This window comes from Orycteropus afer, unplaced genomic scaffold (genome assembly GCF_000298275.1).
Source record: "Orycteropus afer afer isolate SDZICR_OR568_19922 unplaced genomic scaffold, OryAfe1.0 scaffold00042, whole genome shotgun sequence".
Classification (NCBI taxonomy): Eukaryota; Metazoa; Chordata; class Mammalia; order Tubulidentata; family Orycteropodidae; genus Orycteropus; species Orycteropus afer.
In genome coordinates this window covers 8,346,925-8,363,925 of record NW_006921629.1, presented here as the reverse complement: position 1 = coordinate 8,363,925, position 17,001 = coordinate 8,346,925, and the positions used below count along the sequence as shown (strand labels likewise).

Here is a 17,001-nt window from a genome sequence, read left to right as displayed (position 1 = left end):
GAAACACATTTCAACTCGCAAATTGTTGGAAGAGTTTGAAAAGTTCAAGCTCCAAAGAAATGAAGTTAGCTGTCCTTGGCTGCTTACAACTTTATAACAGGTCAAATGGGTAAAGTCCAAGAGGGCTCAAGTTTCTACCCCATGTTTGATGTCTCAGCCCTCCATCCGGACCACAGCAAGCCAAGCTGACTTCCCCACAGCTCAGGGCAGAGATATGAAGGCTCGCTCTGCGGCCCATACCCAGTCCTCCCCACCGAGGTGCATGGTGACGGAGACACCAGCCATCATGCCAGCATCAGCAATCCCCACGCTTGCTCTCCTGCTTCTGCCGACCTGTGTGAGAGGCGACCCTGCTTGCCCCGTTGCTGCAGAGTAACAGGTGGATTAGCCACTTGCTGGGGACTGTCAGGAAGAATGAATGGTGAGCAGCAGTGCCGTGTGAGGCCCAGTGGGACTTTCAGAGGCAAAATGGGAACTGTGTTCAGCAGAGAGGCCAAGCATAGGGGGGTGGGATGCAGCTGCCGCAGGAGGCAGTTAGAATCTGCCTGAAGGGTTCCAAGACCTGGGCTAATGGAAGACTGAAAAGGTCCACAGCTAAAGAGCTAGGGCTGCCTCACAAGGAGCTGCCTTTTCCTCCACTATCCTTTGCTCATGTGCTTTTAGATCATATCTATAGCTTATACATCACACTTGGTAGAGGGTCAGCGAAAAAGAGGAAGACCTTCAATGAGATGGATCAACACAGTGACTATAATGATGGGCTCAAGCATAACAACGAATGGCACAGGGCAGAGCAGGGTTCCGTTCTGTTGTGCTATGAGTCCGAGCTGACTTGACAGAGTCTAACAACAGTAAAGCTTCTACAACATTTAACTTTGGGTGTTTGGCTTAAATAATGGAGAAGACTGTCCTTTTCTACCTACAGGCAGAAATGACGGCTTTGTGTTTTACTGTTTTTGCAGGACCTAGCACAGCAGCCAGGACCAAGTGAGCTCTCCTTGAAGCTGGATTGAAGTGAGTCTTATATAGTCTTTTTAGTTACTGGTTCTAGAGGGTGAGATTTCTGTCCTTTCAAGTGAAGTAAAAACTTTGTTCTTAAATAGAGCCTGTGGGAAACCTTGGTCATTTGCTGTTTTTGTTTTATTTTTTACAAATTATTTGATGGTGATTTGACACTCTGGGTGGGTGCAGACAGTTTGCCCTAGACTAACTTAAAGGTTGGCAGTTCAAACCCATCCAGTGGCACTGCAGAAGAAAGGCCTGGCCGTCTGCTTCCATAAAGATCACAGCCAAGAAAGCCCTGCGGAGCAGCTCTGCTCTGTAACACGTTATGTCACCATGAGTTGGAATCGACTTGATGGCAACAGGTTTGGGGGGTTTGGGGTATAGGTGGAAAGACTTATTTGATTGTATTGACCCTTATATGCCATAAAGGTGTCTTCATGTCTGTGAGCCCATTCACTGATGTCGTTTAAGAGGTTTGCTGACTTAAAACCTGAGACGAGTAAAATGCCTAATTTTATTCTCCTTTCTCTGCATGCCTTTCTATCAGAGCTCCCCATCTCATCTCTATAAAGCTCTCAGAAAGCCCAGGACCAAGAACCTAATTCAGACCCTTGGCAGATGGACACCAGTATCCTCTCCTAACCAGCAGGATGGAGACCACACCCTTAAATTCTCAGCGGGACCTGTCAGCGTGTAAGGATGGAGAAGACTGCCATGAAAATGGAGTTCTACAGAAAGGTGTCCCCACCCCAGGCAATAAAGCAGAGCCTAGCCACATCTCCAATGGGTACTCGGGGCTTCCGAGTCCGGGTGCAGGAGATGACACCCAGCACTGCACCCCAGCAGCCACCGCCACCCTAGTGGCTGAGGTTCATCAGGAGGAACGAGAGACCTGGGGCAAGAAGGTGGATTTCCTCCTGTCAGTCATTGGCTATGCTGTGGACTTGGGCAACGTCTGGCGCTTTCCCTACATATGTTACCAGAATGGAGGAGGTTGGTATGCTGGGCCATGGAGGGGGTCTCTAACTGAGAGGTGGGCGGTGGGCTACAGATCCTCTTGGGAAACCAAAGGATAAGCCATGTCTTTTCTGTCTTATTTAACTGACATTAGTCTGGGAACATGAGTCTGGAAACATAAGTCTAGCTTAGACTTTCAAGCCAGTCTAAAAGACAAATCCTCAATCAGCCAAAAGCTTGCATTAGCATGTCTGAGGCTTCTTGGGTTGTACAGTTGGACTCAAGTTCTGCAAACTTGACCTCACCAGACTTCCATCAGTGCTTCCTGTGTGGAGGGGTCTCTCTTCCCGTCTCTCCAGGCTCTCCTCTTCACCATGCCGGGCTTGGGGGGTAGTCTGCACTGAGCTAAGTTTCTCCACTCTGGGTGGTAGGTTCCACTCAGAAGGATCTGGAAGGGTTAGATCTGCACAAGAAAAAAATGGAAGGTGGTTTCAGGGTCCCAGACCCTACTGGGCACGTGTGAGGTCAGAGAAGGGCCTCAACTTGGGTCCAGAGTTACCAGTCTGGGCATGATCTAAAGCTGGACCTAGTGACAGTATGAAATTAATGTAAGCCCCAAACCATACATGTTTCATAATATTTGGTTCCACAATCAGCACCAATGGAAGCAGCAGTCAAGAAATTAGATGTCATATTGCATTGGGCAAATCTGCTGCAAAAGACCTGCTTAAAGTGCTGAGGAGCACAGACTTTGTATCACTTACTTTGGTCATGTTGTCAGAAAGAATCAGTCCCTGGAGAAGGATATCATGCTTGGTAAAGTGGAGGGGCAGCAAAAAAAGAAGGCCCTCAATGAGATGGATTGTCACTGTGGCTTTAACGATGGGCTCAAGTATAGCAAAGATTGTGAGGCTGGCACAGGACCGGGAAGTGTTTTACTCTTTTGTACATCGGGTTGCTAGCGCCAGAGCTGACTTGGCAGCACCTGACAACAACAATAACAAACCACATGGAGATACCTTATATCTCCTAAGAGAGTATTTGATTTTTGAGGCTGGAGACCACATCTTGTTCTTCCCGGTACCCTCAAAGTGTCTATAGCAGTTAACTTATAGGTTATCAAATATAGTAGTGACTGTAGGCATGGCTGTATGAACCCCAGGGAGAGCAGAGCATAGGAGAGAAGTGAGTAGAATGGACCTCTGTGTGGACACCGTGTTGTAGGCCAAGTCCCAAAATAATGACTAGAAAGTCAGCTGTAGCTCAGAGAGGATAGTAACTTTGCAAGATGGAGACACACAGGGCCAGAGGCAACGCCACATGTGTCTCCCCTAGCCTGTAAGGGTCGGGGTTTTTATAATAGTTTTAAAGCTGTGGGGTATGTGATTTCAAAAGCCCTTATGTAGGCAAGTTGCTCATAAAATTCTAACCTTTTTACAAAAGTCAGGAAGCGGAACAAGGCTGTGATAAATTCCTAATGATAAACCTCATCTTCCTTCAGGCTAGGTGCATGTTCAGTCTCTTTCTAAGATGGAGCCTATGTCTTTCAACATGGATGCCATGACTTCTTCCATGCAGGTGTATTCTGCTGTTTGCTCTTGGTTCAAGTCTTGGTCTCGTCTTAGGTCGGCCATCTTAGTTCACTGGGAGGTAAAGGAAGGCAGGGATGTACAGACTCCAAAACTTGTTAACTCTGACCATGGGTAGTGGGCTAGAAAACACCTCACAAATGGCCTGTTATCAGGAAGTGCCATCTAAGCAGCAGATTTACAGACTTGCAGTTGCATTATTTCTTTTGCAGGGTCCCTTCCTTAGTCTCAGGATCTGCGGAATGTGGTTGCCCTGTCCTGTGAGCTGCTCCTATCTTGGTTTTATGATCTTAGGAATGTGGTTGTAGGGGCAAGATTCTTTTTTTTTTTGTCTCTCTCTCTCGCTTTTTTTTTTTTTTTAATTGTGATTTGGGTGAAAATTTATAGAGCAAATTCACTTTCCATATAGCAGTTCACATATACTTTGTCTCATGACATTGACCACAATTCACCACAATGCAGCGGCTCCCTTACCACTTCCTCCCAACAATCACCTCTTCCTTGTGTCCATCCCTCCATGCACTCCTGCCCCCTGAGCTGTCTCCCTGTGCATAAACCAGATAAAGCCCTTCTTTCTCCCGTGATTGTTCTCTCCAAGGAGTGTATTTACCTCAGGTAAATGTTCAACTCCTATGCCTGTCTTTTGCTTGGCTGGAAGCCACAGGTGTGGGTTCAGTTCCAGACCTGAAGGGCAGCTAAGGGCCATAGTCTCAGTGGTTCCACCAGGCTCTATCAGACCAACAAACTTGGTCCCCCCCCCCCTTGTTTTTTCCCAAATGCTTTTGAGTTTTGTTTCACATTGTTCTCCCTCTCTATCTAGGGTCTCGTACATAGATCCCCTCCGAGTGGTTGACATTGGTAGCCAGGCACCATCTAGTTCTTCTGGTCTCATAGTCATATAGGCTGCAGGTCGCATGGTGTAACAGTCTCTAGGACTAATTGTTTCCATGAATCTTTGGTTTTCTTCATTCTTCTTTGCTCTGGATGAGGAGAGACCCATCGTTGCATCTAGATGGCTGCTTGCAAGCTTTTAAGATCCCAGTTGCTAGTTGCCAAAGTAGGAGGTGGAACAGTGTTTTGTGTATTATGTCATGCCAATTGAACTTGATGTGCAGGGGCAAGATTCTTATATGATTATGGCTACAAGTAGTAGAATAAGGCAATGTTTAAACTGAACAAGATTATATGGAGATTTAGGTTATAAAGGTAGAACACATTCATCTCCCAGAAATACTATTACAACTGGACTTGCTACCAGACTACAATAAGGACAAGAAATGAGAGTCAAATCAGTATTTATTTTGACAGGCCCTCTGGCAATAGATTTGAGAGGATAAGCCATGTCTTTTCTATCAGCAATAATGAGGTTTGGGGGATCATTTATTTGTGTCACCCTCATGTCTTCCATGACCCAACAGAATAGCCTCTGTCCATGCAGCTCTGGTAGCATAGTGCCTAAGGCACTTGACTGCTAACCAGAAGGCTGGTGGTTCAAACCCACCAGCCACTCCTCGGAAGGAAAGTTGGACAATTTACTTCCACAGTGATACTGCCTCGGAAACCCAAGGAGGGGTTGCTATGAGTCAGGTCTGACTCAACGGCACATAACAACAACAAGAAGTCCATGCAGCTACAAAGGCAATTGCAGATGGGCCTCTGACACCCAGAGTTCCCTGGCTGGGAGAAGAGAAAGTCATAACCACCTTATCTACAGCCCAGGAGGACTAACCTTTAGCCTGAGCATTATATAAGGGGCTGGGTCAGTGGTGATGTTTCCCCTACATGCTCTGCCTACTCTAAAGCCAGTCAAGCAAACCCTCTGGATGAAGGCCACGGCAAAAGCACAACATGGTTCTTCTTCTCAAACCACATTCACCCAGTGTGATTGTAAGTTAGGCGGGGACTTTCTGAGTTGTACTGGCTTCAGGTTCCCAGGTTCAAAGCACTTCATAGGAGGTAGAGTTATTGGGAAAATCACAACTGGTCCACCGTTGGGCTAAAATTTTATAAATTCAGCCTCAGCCATGCAGTCCCACAAGGCCCAGGAGACGCTAGCCTATCCAGTAACACAGCATTCTTATTTTGTGAAAACTTAAATCCTTTTTTTTAAACATACCTGCACAGGTGACTCATGAGGGATAATTTTGGCCCAGTGGAGTTATGAGATGATAGCCAAATACAATAAAAATAAAAATAAAAATAAAATAATAATCCCATGTCTGGACTCATGGATGATACAGATGTGCCAAGATACTGGTTCAGAGACTCTGTAGGTGGTTGCAGCTGTTACCTTACAGGTGACCTGGTCCAAGGGTCCCTAACACTGGTCTATGTATCTGTTGCATGAGAATCACCTAGGGAGCTTGAAAAAAGACTTGTGCCTCATACTTATACCTAGAGATTCTGCTTCAGGATGTGGGGGATGGATCCAGGAATCTATGTGAGTATGTTTTTAAACTCACCAGGGATTAGGATGCATGGCTGAGTTTGGGAACCCAGCTCTCCTCAACCCTGCCCTTCCACAGGGGAAAAAATTGGGGCTTAGAGAGGGGAAGTGGCCCCAGGTCGTAGAGGTAGGTTGAAGTGGAGCGAGTACTGGTACCTGCTCTCTTGACTCCCAAACCCAGCTTCTGTCCGTTTAAAGTATCTTCCTTCTCCAAAACATGTCTTCAGCCATGTAGCCAAATCACTACTATTTTGGATGAAGCACTAAGATAAAGGGAGCGCAGTGGGAAGTCACTCAGCACAGAATGCGTCCTGTCAGTTGGCTTCATGAAGCACTATGGGGCCCCTTGTCCAAATCAGTTGGGCTACCTGGGACGGATGTGGGCAGGGAATGAAATTATCTTTCACCTTTCTCAGGGGCATTCCTCCTCCCCTACACCATCATGGCCATTTTTGGAGGGATTCCACTCTTCTACATGGAGCTTGCATTGGGCCAGTACCACAGAAATGGATGCATTTCAATATGGAGGAAAATCTGCCCGATTTTCAAAGGTAACCGAAGGGCTTGGGTGGTGAGTGAGTAGGGCCTCCCAAGGGAGTGTTAGGAACTTGGGGGCTTCTTTTGGAATCAGTTAGGAATCACTTAGGCCTCGGGTATCCCTGGGAAAGAACTTGGGTAATAAGTTTTTTTGCCTGTAAAATTGGTAAAGGGAATTGTTGAATTGGCAACTGTTTTGTTATATCTATTTTATCACTATGGAAGTGGATTACCCAATCTTCCTTCTAAGGATTGGTTGGTGGGTTTGAACTACCACCCTTCTGGCTAGCAGTCAAATGCCTTAGGCACTACACCACCAGAGCCCCTGATTTTTATCACACTAAAAAAGGAACAACATCAATGACCATTTAAAGGAAACGAAGTAAGAAATCCTAAATAAAGTTCTATTATTTAAATGGGAAAAAAATGAGTATAATCAAATGTAAAATAAATAGTTGAATTTTAAAAGCATTAGTAGTACACACACATTTTTCTAAAACATGTCACTTTGCAAATACTTATAAAGTTCTGGATTGCCCCTTTTCCCGCTGTCTTCCTTGGGGACTGAGTTGAGTAGCAGTACCCACCTCTCTGCCACCCATCTGTCAGTTTACTGTACCATGGTGGCTTGCATGTTGCTGTGATGCTAGAAGCTATGCCACCAGTATTTCAAATACTAGCAGGGTCACCATGATAGGCAGGTTTCAATGGTGCTTCCACACTGAAAGAGATCAGGAAGACAGGCCTGGCAACCTCTTTCCAAAGATTAACCAATGAAAACTCTATGAAGTACAACAGGAAATTGCCTGAACTAGTGCTTGCTGGAAGATGAGCCCCCCAGGTTGGAAACACTCAAAATACATCATAGTGGCCTCAACAATGGATTCAAGAATACCAGCGATTGTGAAGGTGGCACAGGACTGGGCATCGGTTCGTCCTATTGTACATGGGGTCGCCATGAGTCAGAGCCAATTAATAACAACAGTCCACCTCTACCCCTCCTTCATGCCGCAGTGCCCTCCAAGGCCCACTTTTGATCCTTCACATTGAGCTGCCCTTAAAACCTGTCTGTCCTCTTTCACCCTCTCTCTCCTGCTTCCCAGGAATCGGTTACGCCATCTGCATCATTGCCTTCTACATTGCCTCCTACTACAACACTATCATGGCCTGGGCACTCTACTACCTCATCTCCTCCTTCACGGACCAGCTGCCCTGGACCAGCTGCAAGAACTCCTGGAACACAGGCAACTGCACCAACTACTTCTCTGAGGACAACATCACCTGGACGGTGCACTCCACGTCCCCAGCTGAAGAGTTTTACACGTAAGTGCATGTAAGTGAGGGAGTGGCCTGTCAGGGGCAGGCCACGCCCCTGGGCTTTGGCTTCTTCTTGAGGAACTTCTGAGAGATGAAGCTGTTAGGGCTGGTGAATGAACATGAGTGAGGAAGTGACAGAGCAGGCCCCAGGCAGGATATCTAGAGTTGGGGGACCCTGCCTTGAGTTGTCTGTCACCTGACCCTCCTGTGCCAGGCTGCCCCAGTGTACCCAGGCTGGTCCCCACCTTCACATTCCCAAAGTATTCCCCTGCTTCCAAACCACCTTCTGCCCAGGCTCTCTTCTCAGCCATGGAAGCAAAGCATTTAACAAACTATTTCAGATGGTTTATGGTTTAATTTGTTGACTTCATAAATGGGATCTACCTTTTGGAAGAAGGTGATTGGAGAAGGTCGTACACTTTGAAGCTGGAATTTCAGGCAGTAGGGCAGCCCAAAGAGAGAGCTTCCTTAGGGTGGCAGAGGGGGCCCAGCACCCACGCATACAAATCTTCATGTGCCATTCTGCCATTTGTGTTAGTGGAAAGGATACAAGTATCAGCCAGGAAAGGTGACTCGAAGTCTGTTTGGGTTCAGTGCTCTTCTCAGAGTCTGTGGGCTGAATGTGTGGCTCATCTCCTCTGAGGCTCAAGGACCAGAGGGTCCTGCAGTGCAGGGTCTCCTGAAGGCATCATAGATTGTATGTTTACTTCACTGCTCTGCTCCTCAGAGGCTTCTCTTTTACCCCAGACGCCACGTCTTGCAGATCCACCGGTCTAAGGGCCTCCAGGACCTGGGAGGCATCAGCTGGCAGCTTGCCCTCTGCATCATGCTCATCTTCACTGTTATCTACTTCAGCATCTGGAAAGGTGTCAAAACATCTGGCAAGGTGAGGGGGATGCTGGCTGATGCTCCAGGGTCCCAGAGTGTCTCAAGCCCAGAACCCAGTAGCAGTGAGCTGTAAGCATGGGTATAGTCACACTCCATGATGCACAGTCTCTTCACAAAATCTGTTAGAAAATTATGGAAGTGGCCAATCCCAAGAACCACTATATAATTTTATTTCCAAATTCTTTTAACTCACTGGCAGTAGTATAATTAATCATGTTGTTGTTGTTATGTGCCATCAAGTCAACCCCAACTCCTAACGACCCCTCCTTGGGTTTCTGAGGTGGTATCACTACGGAAGTAGATTGCCCAACCTTCCTTCCGAGGAGTGGCTGGTGGGTTTGAACTGCCAGACTTCTGGTTAGCAGTCAAGTCCCTTAGGCACTACACCACCAGAGCTCCCATCATTAATCATAGTGGCAATCATTTATTTATTTATTTATTTTAAATTTTTATTGTGATTTGGGTGAAATTTTACAGAGCAAATTCATTTTCCATGCAGCAGCTCACACACATTTTATTTCATGACATTGACTGCAGTTCCCCACAATGTAACAGCTCCCTTTCCATTTCCTCCCTGAAGTTACCTCTTCCCTGTGTCCTTCCCTCCCATACACTCCCACCTCCCTCAGCTGTCTCCCTGTGCAAACACTGTCCTTCTGTTCTCCCACCAAGGAGTGTATCTACCTGATGTAAATGTTCACCCCATGTGCCTATCTATTGTTTGGCTGGAAGAGTGGCAATCATTTATTGAAAACCATCATAGACCATATCAGTGTTTTCTATATACTGGCTAACAATACTGCCCCATGCTAGATAGTTTCTGAATTTTATAGGGGTAGCTAGTACTGGCCAAGTGAGAGCAGTGGTGGTTCAGTGGTAGAATTCCCGCCTCCCATGGGGGAGATCCAGTTCAGTTGCAGCCAATGCAGAGGAACCAATCATCTACCAGTAGAGGCTCACAGGTTGCTGTGATGCTGAACAGGTTTCAGTGGAGCTTCTGGACTAAGACAGACTAGAAATAAAGGACTGATGATCTACGTCCAAAATTCAGCTAGAGAAAACCCTGTGGATCACAACAGTCTGATCTGCAGTTGATCGTGGGGATGGCGTGGGACTGGGCTGTGGTTCATTCAGTTTTGCATGGGATTGCCATGCATCCAGGGCCAATGTGAAGGCAGCGAACAACACAACAGCTGTACTGGCCACGTTATGAATCAAGTCCCCGTCCATCTGATTCTAAAGCTTGTGGTCTTTCCACTACACCACCCTGCCTCTTATAATTACAGGGAAAAAAAATGTGTATGTAAGGGTCTCCCTTCTCGGAGACCTTCAAGAATATATGACATCAACATCCACCCACTGCCCTCCTAACCTCTTCCTGGTAGCACAGTGATAACCTGATTTCCACTCTCCTTCCTTGCAGGTGGTGTGGGTGACAGCTACATTCCCTTATATCATCCTCTCTATCCTTCTGGTAAGGGGAGCCACCCTCCCTGGAGCCTGGAGGGGTGTTCTCTTTTACCTGAAACCCAACTGGCAGAAACTCCTGGAGACAGGGGTAAGATAATAGGGGAAAAGGCATGGACCTATCTGTCATTTTACTAACTGAGCTAGTCCTCCTCCAACCAGGACATTAAGGGCAACTGAAATTTGGCTTCAAAAAGCAATGATGCCTTAAACCAGAAATACAAGCAGAAAAACACAGTTGAGGCCATTGGGTTGGTTGATGCCTAAATGATAGGAATAGAAATCACATTTGTTTGCACTTGATATGTGGCTACCCTTGGTGTGAGCCTTGAAAGCTGGTTTTCACCAGTTCCTCCACACCTATGATGTCATAAGAGGTCTTGGCCCTCCTCGCCCCCATGCCCTTACCTCTGCTGTGTTCCAGGTGTGGGTGGATGCTGCAGCTCAGATCTTCTTCTCTCTGGGTCCTGGCTTTGGGGTCCTACTGGCTTTTGCTAGCTACAACAAATTCAACAACAACTGTTATCAGTGAGTATCTGAGATCCCCCAAGCAAAGCTTCAAAGTGGGGCGAGTAGAAGGTATCTAGTTTGGAGAAAGTCTTGTAGATGGAATCGGTAACCTTAAACCTGGCTGGGCTCAGGCTGTGATGAGACTGCAGGTCCCTGACCAGTTCACTCTTGGCCAAACCACCCACCCAGACAGTAAACTCACCCAAGCCATGCAGAAATTGAGAGAGGCCTAGATTTCTCTTTGTTTTGTGAGTCCCTGTACATTAAAAAAAAAAAGTTAATTAAAAAGTTCCAAAGTAGGTTTACAAAAACTGCAACATGCATTAAACTTTAAATTTAATGTGTTTAACACCAAAAATTACAATGTGATAATTTATGTACACATACACAAAAGTATAAGGAGCTCTGGAGGCATAGTGCCTAAGGCATATGACTGCTAACCAGAAGGCTGGCGGTGCAAACCCACCAGCCACTCCATGGAAGGAAGACTGGGTGATCTACTTCCTTAAAGATTTACCGCCTTGGAAACCCAAAGGGGGTTGCTATGAGCTGGAACGATTTTGATGACACAAAATGCCATCATTTTTGTGGCAAAATTGCATTCCAAAATTTTTGACAAACCAGGAAGTCTTGCACCAATTATGATTTAAATATCATTCATTGTCTTTAGACTTAATTTTGTTTTAATGAATATTCTATCACAGTTGACAATGGTCAGCAATCTAATGTGCTGTTCATTAGATAATTACAGAATTTATTTAAAAAAAAAAAAAGAGTTCGCATGCACCATGGACAATATGGTCATCTTTTAATCCTGAAGTTGTATGGAGACATCTTCTTTTGAAAGTGTCAGAGTATCCCCATGGCAGTCTTATGCCTTCATTGACAGATGATGTCAAAAGTCAAGTTTGAATAGACATATAAATACATAGAAACCAAAGTTTATTAGTGGTTACCAGGGGCTGGAGGGAGGAGAAAGCGTCGAGTGCCTGTTCATGGTGATGGAAAATTTAGCAACAGATACAGGTAATGATTGCACATCATGATTCAGGTAATCAATGTCAGTGAATTGTACATGTAAAAAAAAATGTTGAATTGGTAAATGTTGGGAGATATATATATATATTTGCCACAGATACAAAAAAGTTTAGATCTGAAGACTTCATAGTTGTGAGGCCAAGGCCCCTTCTTGGTCCTTACTCCAACCTATGCTTTAAAGCAAGACTTGTGGAAATGGAAAGGTCTGAGCTGGGGGTGGTACATACAGTTAAACACTTGACAACTAACCAAAAGGTTGGAAGTTCAAACCCACCCAGAGACACCTAGGTAGACAGGCCTGGAAAATCCTAGAGAGAAGTTCTACTCTGCACTTATGGGGTCTTCATGAGTCTGCATTGATTCGAAAGCAACAACGATGACAATGACAATGACGACAACAACAACAAGTTGTGCTGTTTCAAAACAAGGTCATCTTTCAAAATAACCCCTAACCTTACATGGGAGGTACGGACAACCAAGATGAACCCTTTGCATATACAGTACTGCATTGTCAGTGATGGCAAGCATTGATCTATGGGTGGCTAGATGGGTGGATAGACTGAACGATCAAGTTATGTCTAGGCAGGGGGTAATGTGCCTGTGCCCATGTATAGGGTTGGCAGATGATGTTTCTACAAGAGTATTCATACGTGCAGTAAGAATGTGCAGGTGTATAGTAGAGCTGATGAGGGACAAGGTTGTAGTGACTTCTTAGCCACAGGCAATGACCCAGAGAGAATGAGTAGTTGGACCTGTGGGCTCGGGACCATGGTTGCAGGGGACATCAAATTCAACTGACAAAACATACTACACAAAAACATTGTTCTACATCCTATTTTAGTGAGTAGTGACTGGGATCTTAAAAGTTTGCAGGCAGACATCTAGATGCATCGATGGGTTTCTCCTCGTCCAGAACAAAGAAGAATGAAGAAAACCAAAGACTCATGGAAACAATTAGTGCAAGGAACTGGTAGACCATGAGAGCCTCAGCCTATATGACCATGAGACCAGAAGAACTAGATGGTACCTGGCTACCACTATCAACCACTCAGAGGGGGATCAGTGTAGGAGATCATGGATAGAGTGGAAGAACAATGTGGAACAAAACTCAAAACCATTAAAAAAAAAAAAAAAAAGACCAGGTTTTCTAGTCTGATTGAGCTTGGTGAGACCCCTGAGACTATGGCCCCTAGCTACCCTTCAGGTCTGAAATTGAACTCACTCCTGTGGCTTCCAGCCAAACAATAGACAGGCATATAGGGTGAACATTTACATCAGATAGATACACTCCTTAGAGCAATCAATCATGGGAGAACTGAAGGGCAGTGTTTACACAGGGAGATAGCTTGCGGGGGGTGGGAATGCATGGGAGGGAAGGACACAGGGAAGGGTAACTCCGGGGAGGAAGTGGAAAGAGAGCTGTTACATTGTGGGGAATTGCAGTCAATGTCATGAGACAAAATGTCTATGAAGTGCTGTATGGAAAATGAATTTGCTCTGTAAACTTTCACCCAAATCACAGTAAAAAATAAAATAACCCCTAACCTGCTGTTGCCCCCATGCCATGTGCAGTAGTAACAACAGCTTGTGCTTTAAGGTTGATCCCACCTCCCTGAGAGGGAGGGGCTCTGGGAAAGGGAGAGGGACACCAGCTCAGCCCACTTATCCTTACAAAGGCAGGGCCAGTCGGGCAAGGCGGGCACACAATCAGATGTTCCTTACACTCCTGACCTTGGTTTTCTACCCTAGAGATGCCCTGGTGACCAGTGTGGTGAACTGCATGACGAGCTTCGTTTCAGGATTTGTCATCTTCACAGTGCTTGGGTATATGGCCGAGATGAGGAACGAAGACGTGTCCGAGGTGGCCAGAGACGCAGGTGGGACCCCAGGATCCATTTGGATCCCTTGCTCCTACTGAAGTGCTTTGAGCTGTCCTGGCCTGGGTTTCTCTTTGCTGCTCTTTGGAACTTTGAACTATTATTATTATTTTAATGAACACTAAACAGGGAAATGGATCCCCCTATGTGTATTTTTAGAAGCTCTGGTGCTGTAGTGCCTAAGGCATTTGACTGTTAACCAGAAGGCTGGTGGTTCAAACCCACCAGCCACTCCTCGGAAGAAAGGTTGGGCAATCTACTTCTGTAGTGATACTGCCTTGGAAACCCAAAGAGGGGTCACTGTGATTTTGGTTTTTGGTTTATGTGTATTTTTCAAATAGACCTTTTTTTTCCCACCAAAAGAGCAGTTTCTAGCTTTACAGAATTGAAATAATTTTAAATGTTCCTATTGCATTTTTCAAAGGTTTTAGAGAAACTTACTGTCCTGGAGATCTCAACCTTCCTATGCATTCAGGCCACGGCAGGCGCAGGGCAGCTCTCTGGCACCCAGTACTGTGGCTGTAAATATACTGTGGGCTAGAAAGCATGACTTGGGTGATTGTTTGGGTCAGTGGGTTTGGGTTCTGGGTCTAGATGTTCAAGTCCAGGAAACAAATGATTAATAATGCTTAGCACTGCCCACTACAGAAAAAGAAAACATAGCTCAGTTCTACCCACTGTTGGTCTAGTGCACAACGAGGGTCTCATGGAAAAAGAAAAGAGCAACAGATGTTGAAAAAGAGATGATGGGGTCTCATGAGTGGGATCCCAGGGCTGTCCTGCTAACATACTGTGTGTTTGGCCTGATGGGGTGCTCTGACCCCTCAGCAGGAAGTAGGACCCCTTAACTAGGCCATGAGGGATTGAGGGCACATTCTTCACACAACCAAAATGGACTTGTGACTCTACCAAAATCAATTTTACATTTCCAACATTTCTGGACTGATTAAGACTCATTAACAACCTGTGATACACAGATGACACTTTGCTTGCTGAAAATCAGTATGGCTTGAAGCACTTACTAATAAAGATTGAAGCCTACAGTCTGCAGTATGGATTACACCTCAATATAAAGAAAACAAAAATCCTCACAACTGGACCAATAAACAGCATCACAATGACAGGAGAAAAGATTGAAGTTGTCAAGGACTTCATATTACTTGGTTCTACAATCGACACCCACGGAAGCAGCAGTCAGGACATCAAAAGACATACTGCATTGGGCAAATCTGCTGCAAAATACCTCTTTCAAGTGATGAAGAGCAAAGATGTCTCCTTGAAGACTAAGGTGCACCTAACCCAAGCCGTGGTATTTACAGTCACCTCTTATCCATGTGAAAGCTGGACAGTGAATAAGGAAGACCAAAGAAGAGCTGATGCTTTTCAGTGGTGTTGGCAAAGATTGCTGAGAGTAGCATGGACTGCTCAAACAACTAATAAATCTATCCTGGAGGAAATGCAGCCGGTGCTCCTTGGAAGCAAGAATGGCCAAACTTCATCTCAACTACTTTGGTCATGTTATCAGAAGGAACCACTCCCTAGAGAAGGATATCATGCTTGGTAAAGTGGAAGGTCAATGAAAAAGGGGAAGGCTCAACAAAATGGATTGACACAGTGGCTGCAATGATGGGATTAGGTATAGCAAAGATTGTGAGGCTGGCACAGGACCGGGCAGTGTTTCTTCCTGTTGTACATAAGGTCAGTGTGAGTCAGAGATGATTTGATGGCAACTAACAACAACAACAACTTTTCTGGAGCTAAAGTGACACCACCTCAGAAACCCAAGGAGGGGTTGCTATGAATCAGATCCGACTCAATGGCAGTGAGTATTTTTTTTTTTTTGGTTTAAAGACATCATAAGTGGCTAAATGCTGTGAGGCTTTAGAGATATCAACCCTGGTCCCAAAACAAAGCCATGAATTATGACACAACAGAAATTATCATTGCATGCAACTTTGCCAGTCTTAGGGTCTCAGGTTTGTTTCCATCTGCAACGTAATTGTTGGTATGGCTGCATTTTCTTCTGTGACATCTATGTGGGGCAGGTCTTGGTGATCACTCCCCATCTCTCTCTTTTGTCTCAGGCCCCAGCCTTCTCTTCATCACGTATGCAGAAGCCATCGCCAACATGCCAGCATCCACATTCTTTGCCATCATCTTCTTCCTAATGTTAATCACACTAGGCTTGGACAGCACGGTGAGTCAATGGGGAGAGAAAATGGCTCAGGGGAAGACCCAAGGAAGAGGAGGAGGTAAAGGAAGCCACATCTATTCCCCATCTTGCCCATCCCAGCCAGTGCTGGCTGCTCATCCTGAAGCTCCCCTAGCCCCTTGTTCACTCCTCAGTGAGAGAACTCACTGCCCTTGAGGGCATTCGAGTCATTAATGGGATAAGATGGGCCAAGTGTCCATCACAGTCCAAGGACACAGTGGATGTGAACTGTTGTTCTTCTGCACTATCCCTTGACCAGATGGTGGCCCCTAAACTCCAGGGCAAGGCCAGTTTATGTCTCAGTGCTCTGCTCTGTGTTTGGCCGGTGCCTTGCATTGGTTAGGGTGGAGTGAGTCTCAGCTTGAGTAGGCCCTTCCAGGACAACTGAAGTCTCCACAAGACCCTCAGAGCACCTCCCAAACAGAAGTTCTGTCCATGTGCTGTATTTTCTTTCCTGGCTTTTCTTGGTGATGGGCTCCAAGTGTGTAAAACAGGAAAATAAACTTCGCAGGGCTTTTGTGGGCTGGTGAGTCTGGGGAGCTTGTCACGATCGGCTTGGCTGGTCACTCAGCAATCTTTCAGACCCTGGGATCATGTCCTACCTCCCTCCTCCTGCTCACTTTCCTTGGAGGTAAAAGACATGGCCCAAAGCCTCCACTGTGACCTTTTGTGTTTACCTCTCAGTTTGCAGGCTTGGAAGGGGTGATCACGGCTGTGCTGGATGAATTCCCCCACATCTGGGCCAAGCGCCGGGAGTGGTGCGTGCTTGGGGTGGTCACCACTTGCTTCTTTGGATCCCTGGTCACCCTGACTTTTGTGAGTACCATGGCCTTCACCCTTGAGAGATCCTCCCCTCTACAAATGGTTACTTTCCATCCATCTCACACAGTGCCCTGGCTTTGGAGCCAAAGGAAGGGGGGTTGTCACGCCATGAAAATTTGTCATCGAGGATAAGAAAAAAAGTTGCTTCTGGCAATATCTGTTTGTAGGATCCATGCATGGGCTCTGGAGGTTCTTAGCATTTTACAACTAGATGCAACTAGATTTCAGGCTTGGCAAAAAAATCTAGAGAACACCTAGGATCTATTTTCCCATCTGTTTTCATTGCTTAAGATTGCTTTCGTGGAATTTTGCCCTGAAATGCAGAACATCTGGAGG

At 45.9% G+C, this 17,001-nt stretch overlaps 1 protein-coding gene across 1 annotated transcript in view; it reads left to right on the top strand.

Moving 5' to 3' along the window:
- Window positions 1–1,655: 1,655 nt before the first annotated feature.
- Window positions 1,656–17,001, top strand: part of SLC6A4 (solute carrier family 6 member 4) — a 33,191-nt gene continuing 17,845 nt past the window's right edge. The window contains exons 1-9 of the mRNA XM_007937414.2: window positions 1,656–1,998; window positions 6,414–6,548; window positions 7,638–7,857; window positions 8,599–8,737; window positions 10,163–10,297; window positions 10,631–10,734; window positions 13,504–13,631; window positions 15,716–15,828; window positions 16,528–16,659. Of these exons, the coding sequence (XP_007935605.1) occupies window positions 1,656–1,998; window positions 6,414–6,548; window positions 7,638–7,857; window positions 8,599–8,737; window positions 10,163–10,297; window positions 10,631–10,734; window positions 13,504–13,631; window positions 15,716–15,828; window positions 16,528–16,659 (1,449 nt within the window). The remainder of the gene's footprint in view (window positions 1,999–6,413; window positions 6,549–7,637; window positions 7,858–8,598; window positions 8,738–10,162; window positions 10,298–10,630; window positions 10,735–13,503; window positions 13,632–15,715; window positions 15,829–16,527; window positions 16,660–17,001) is intronic.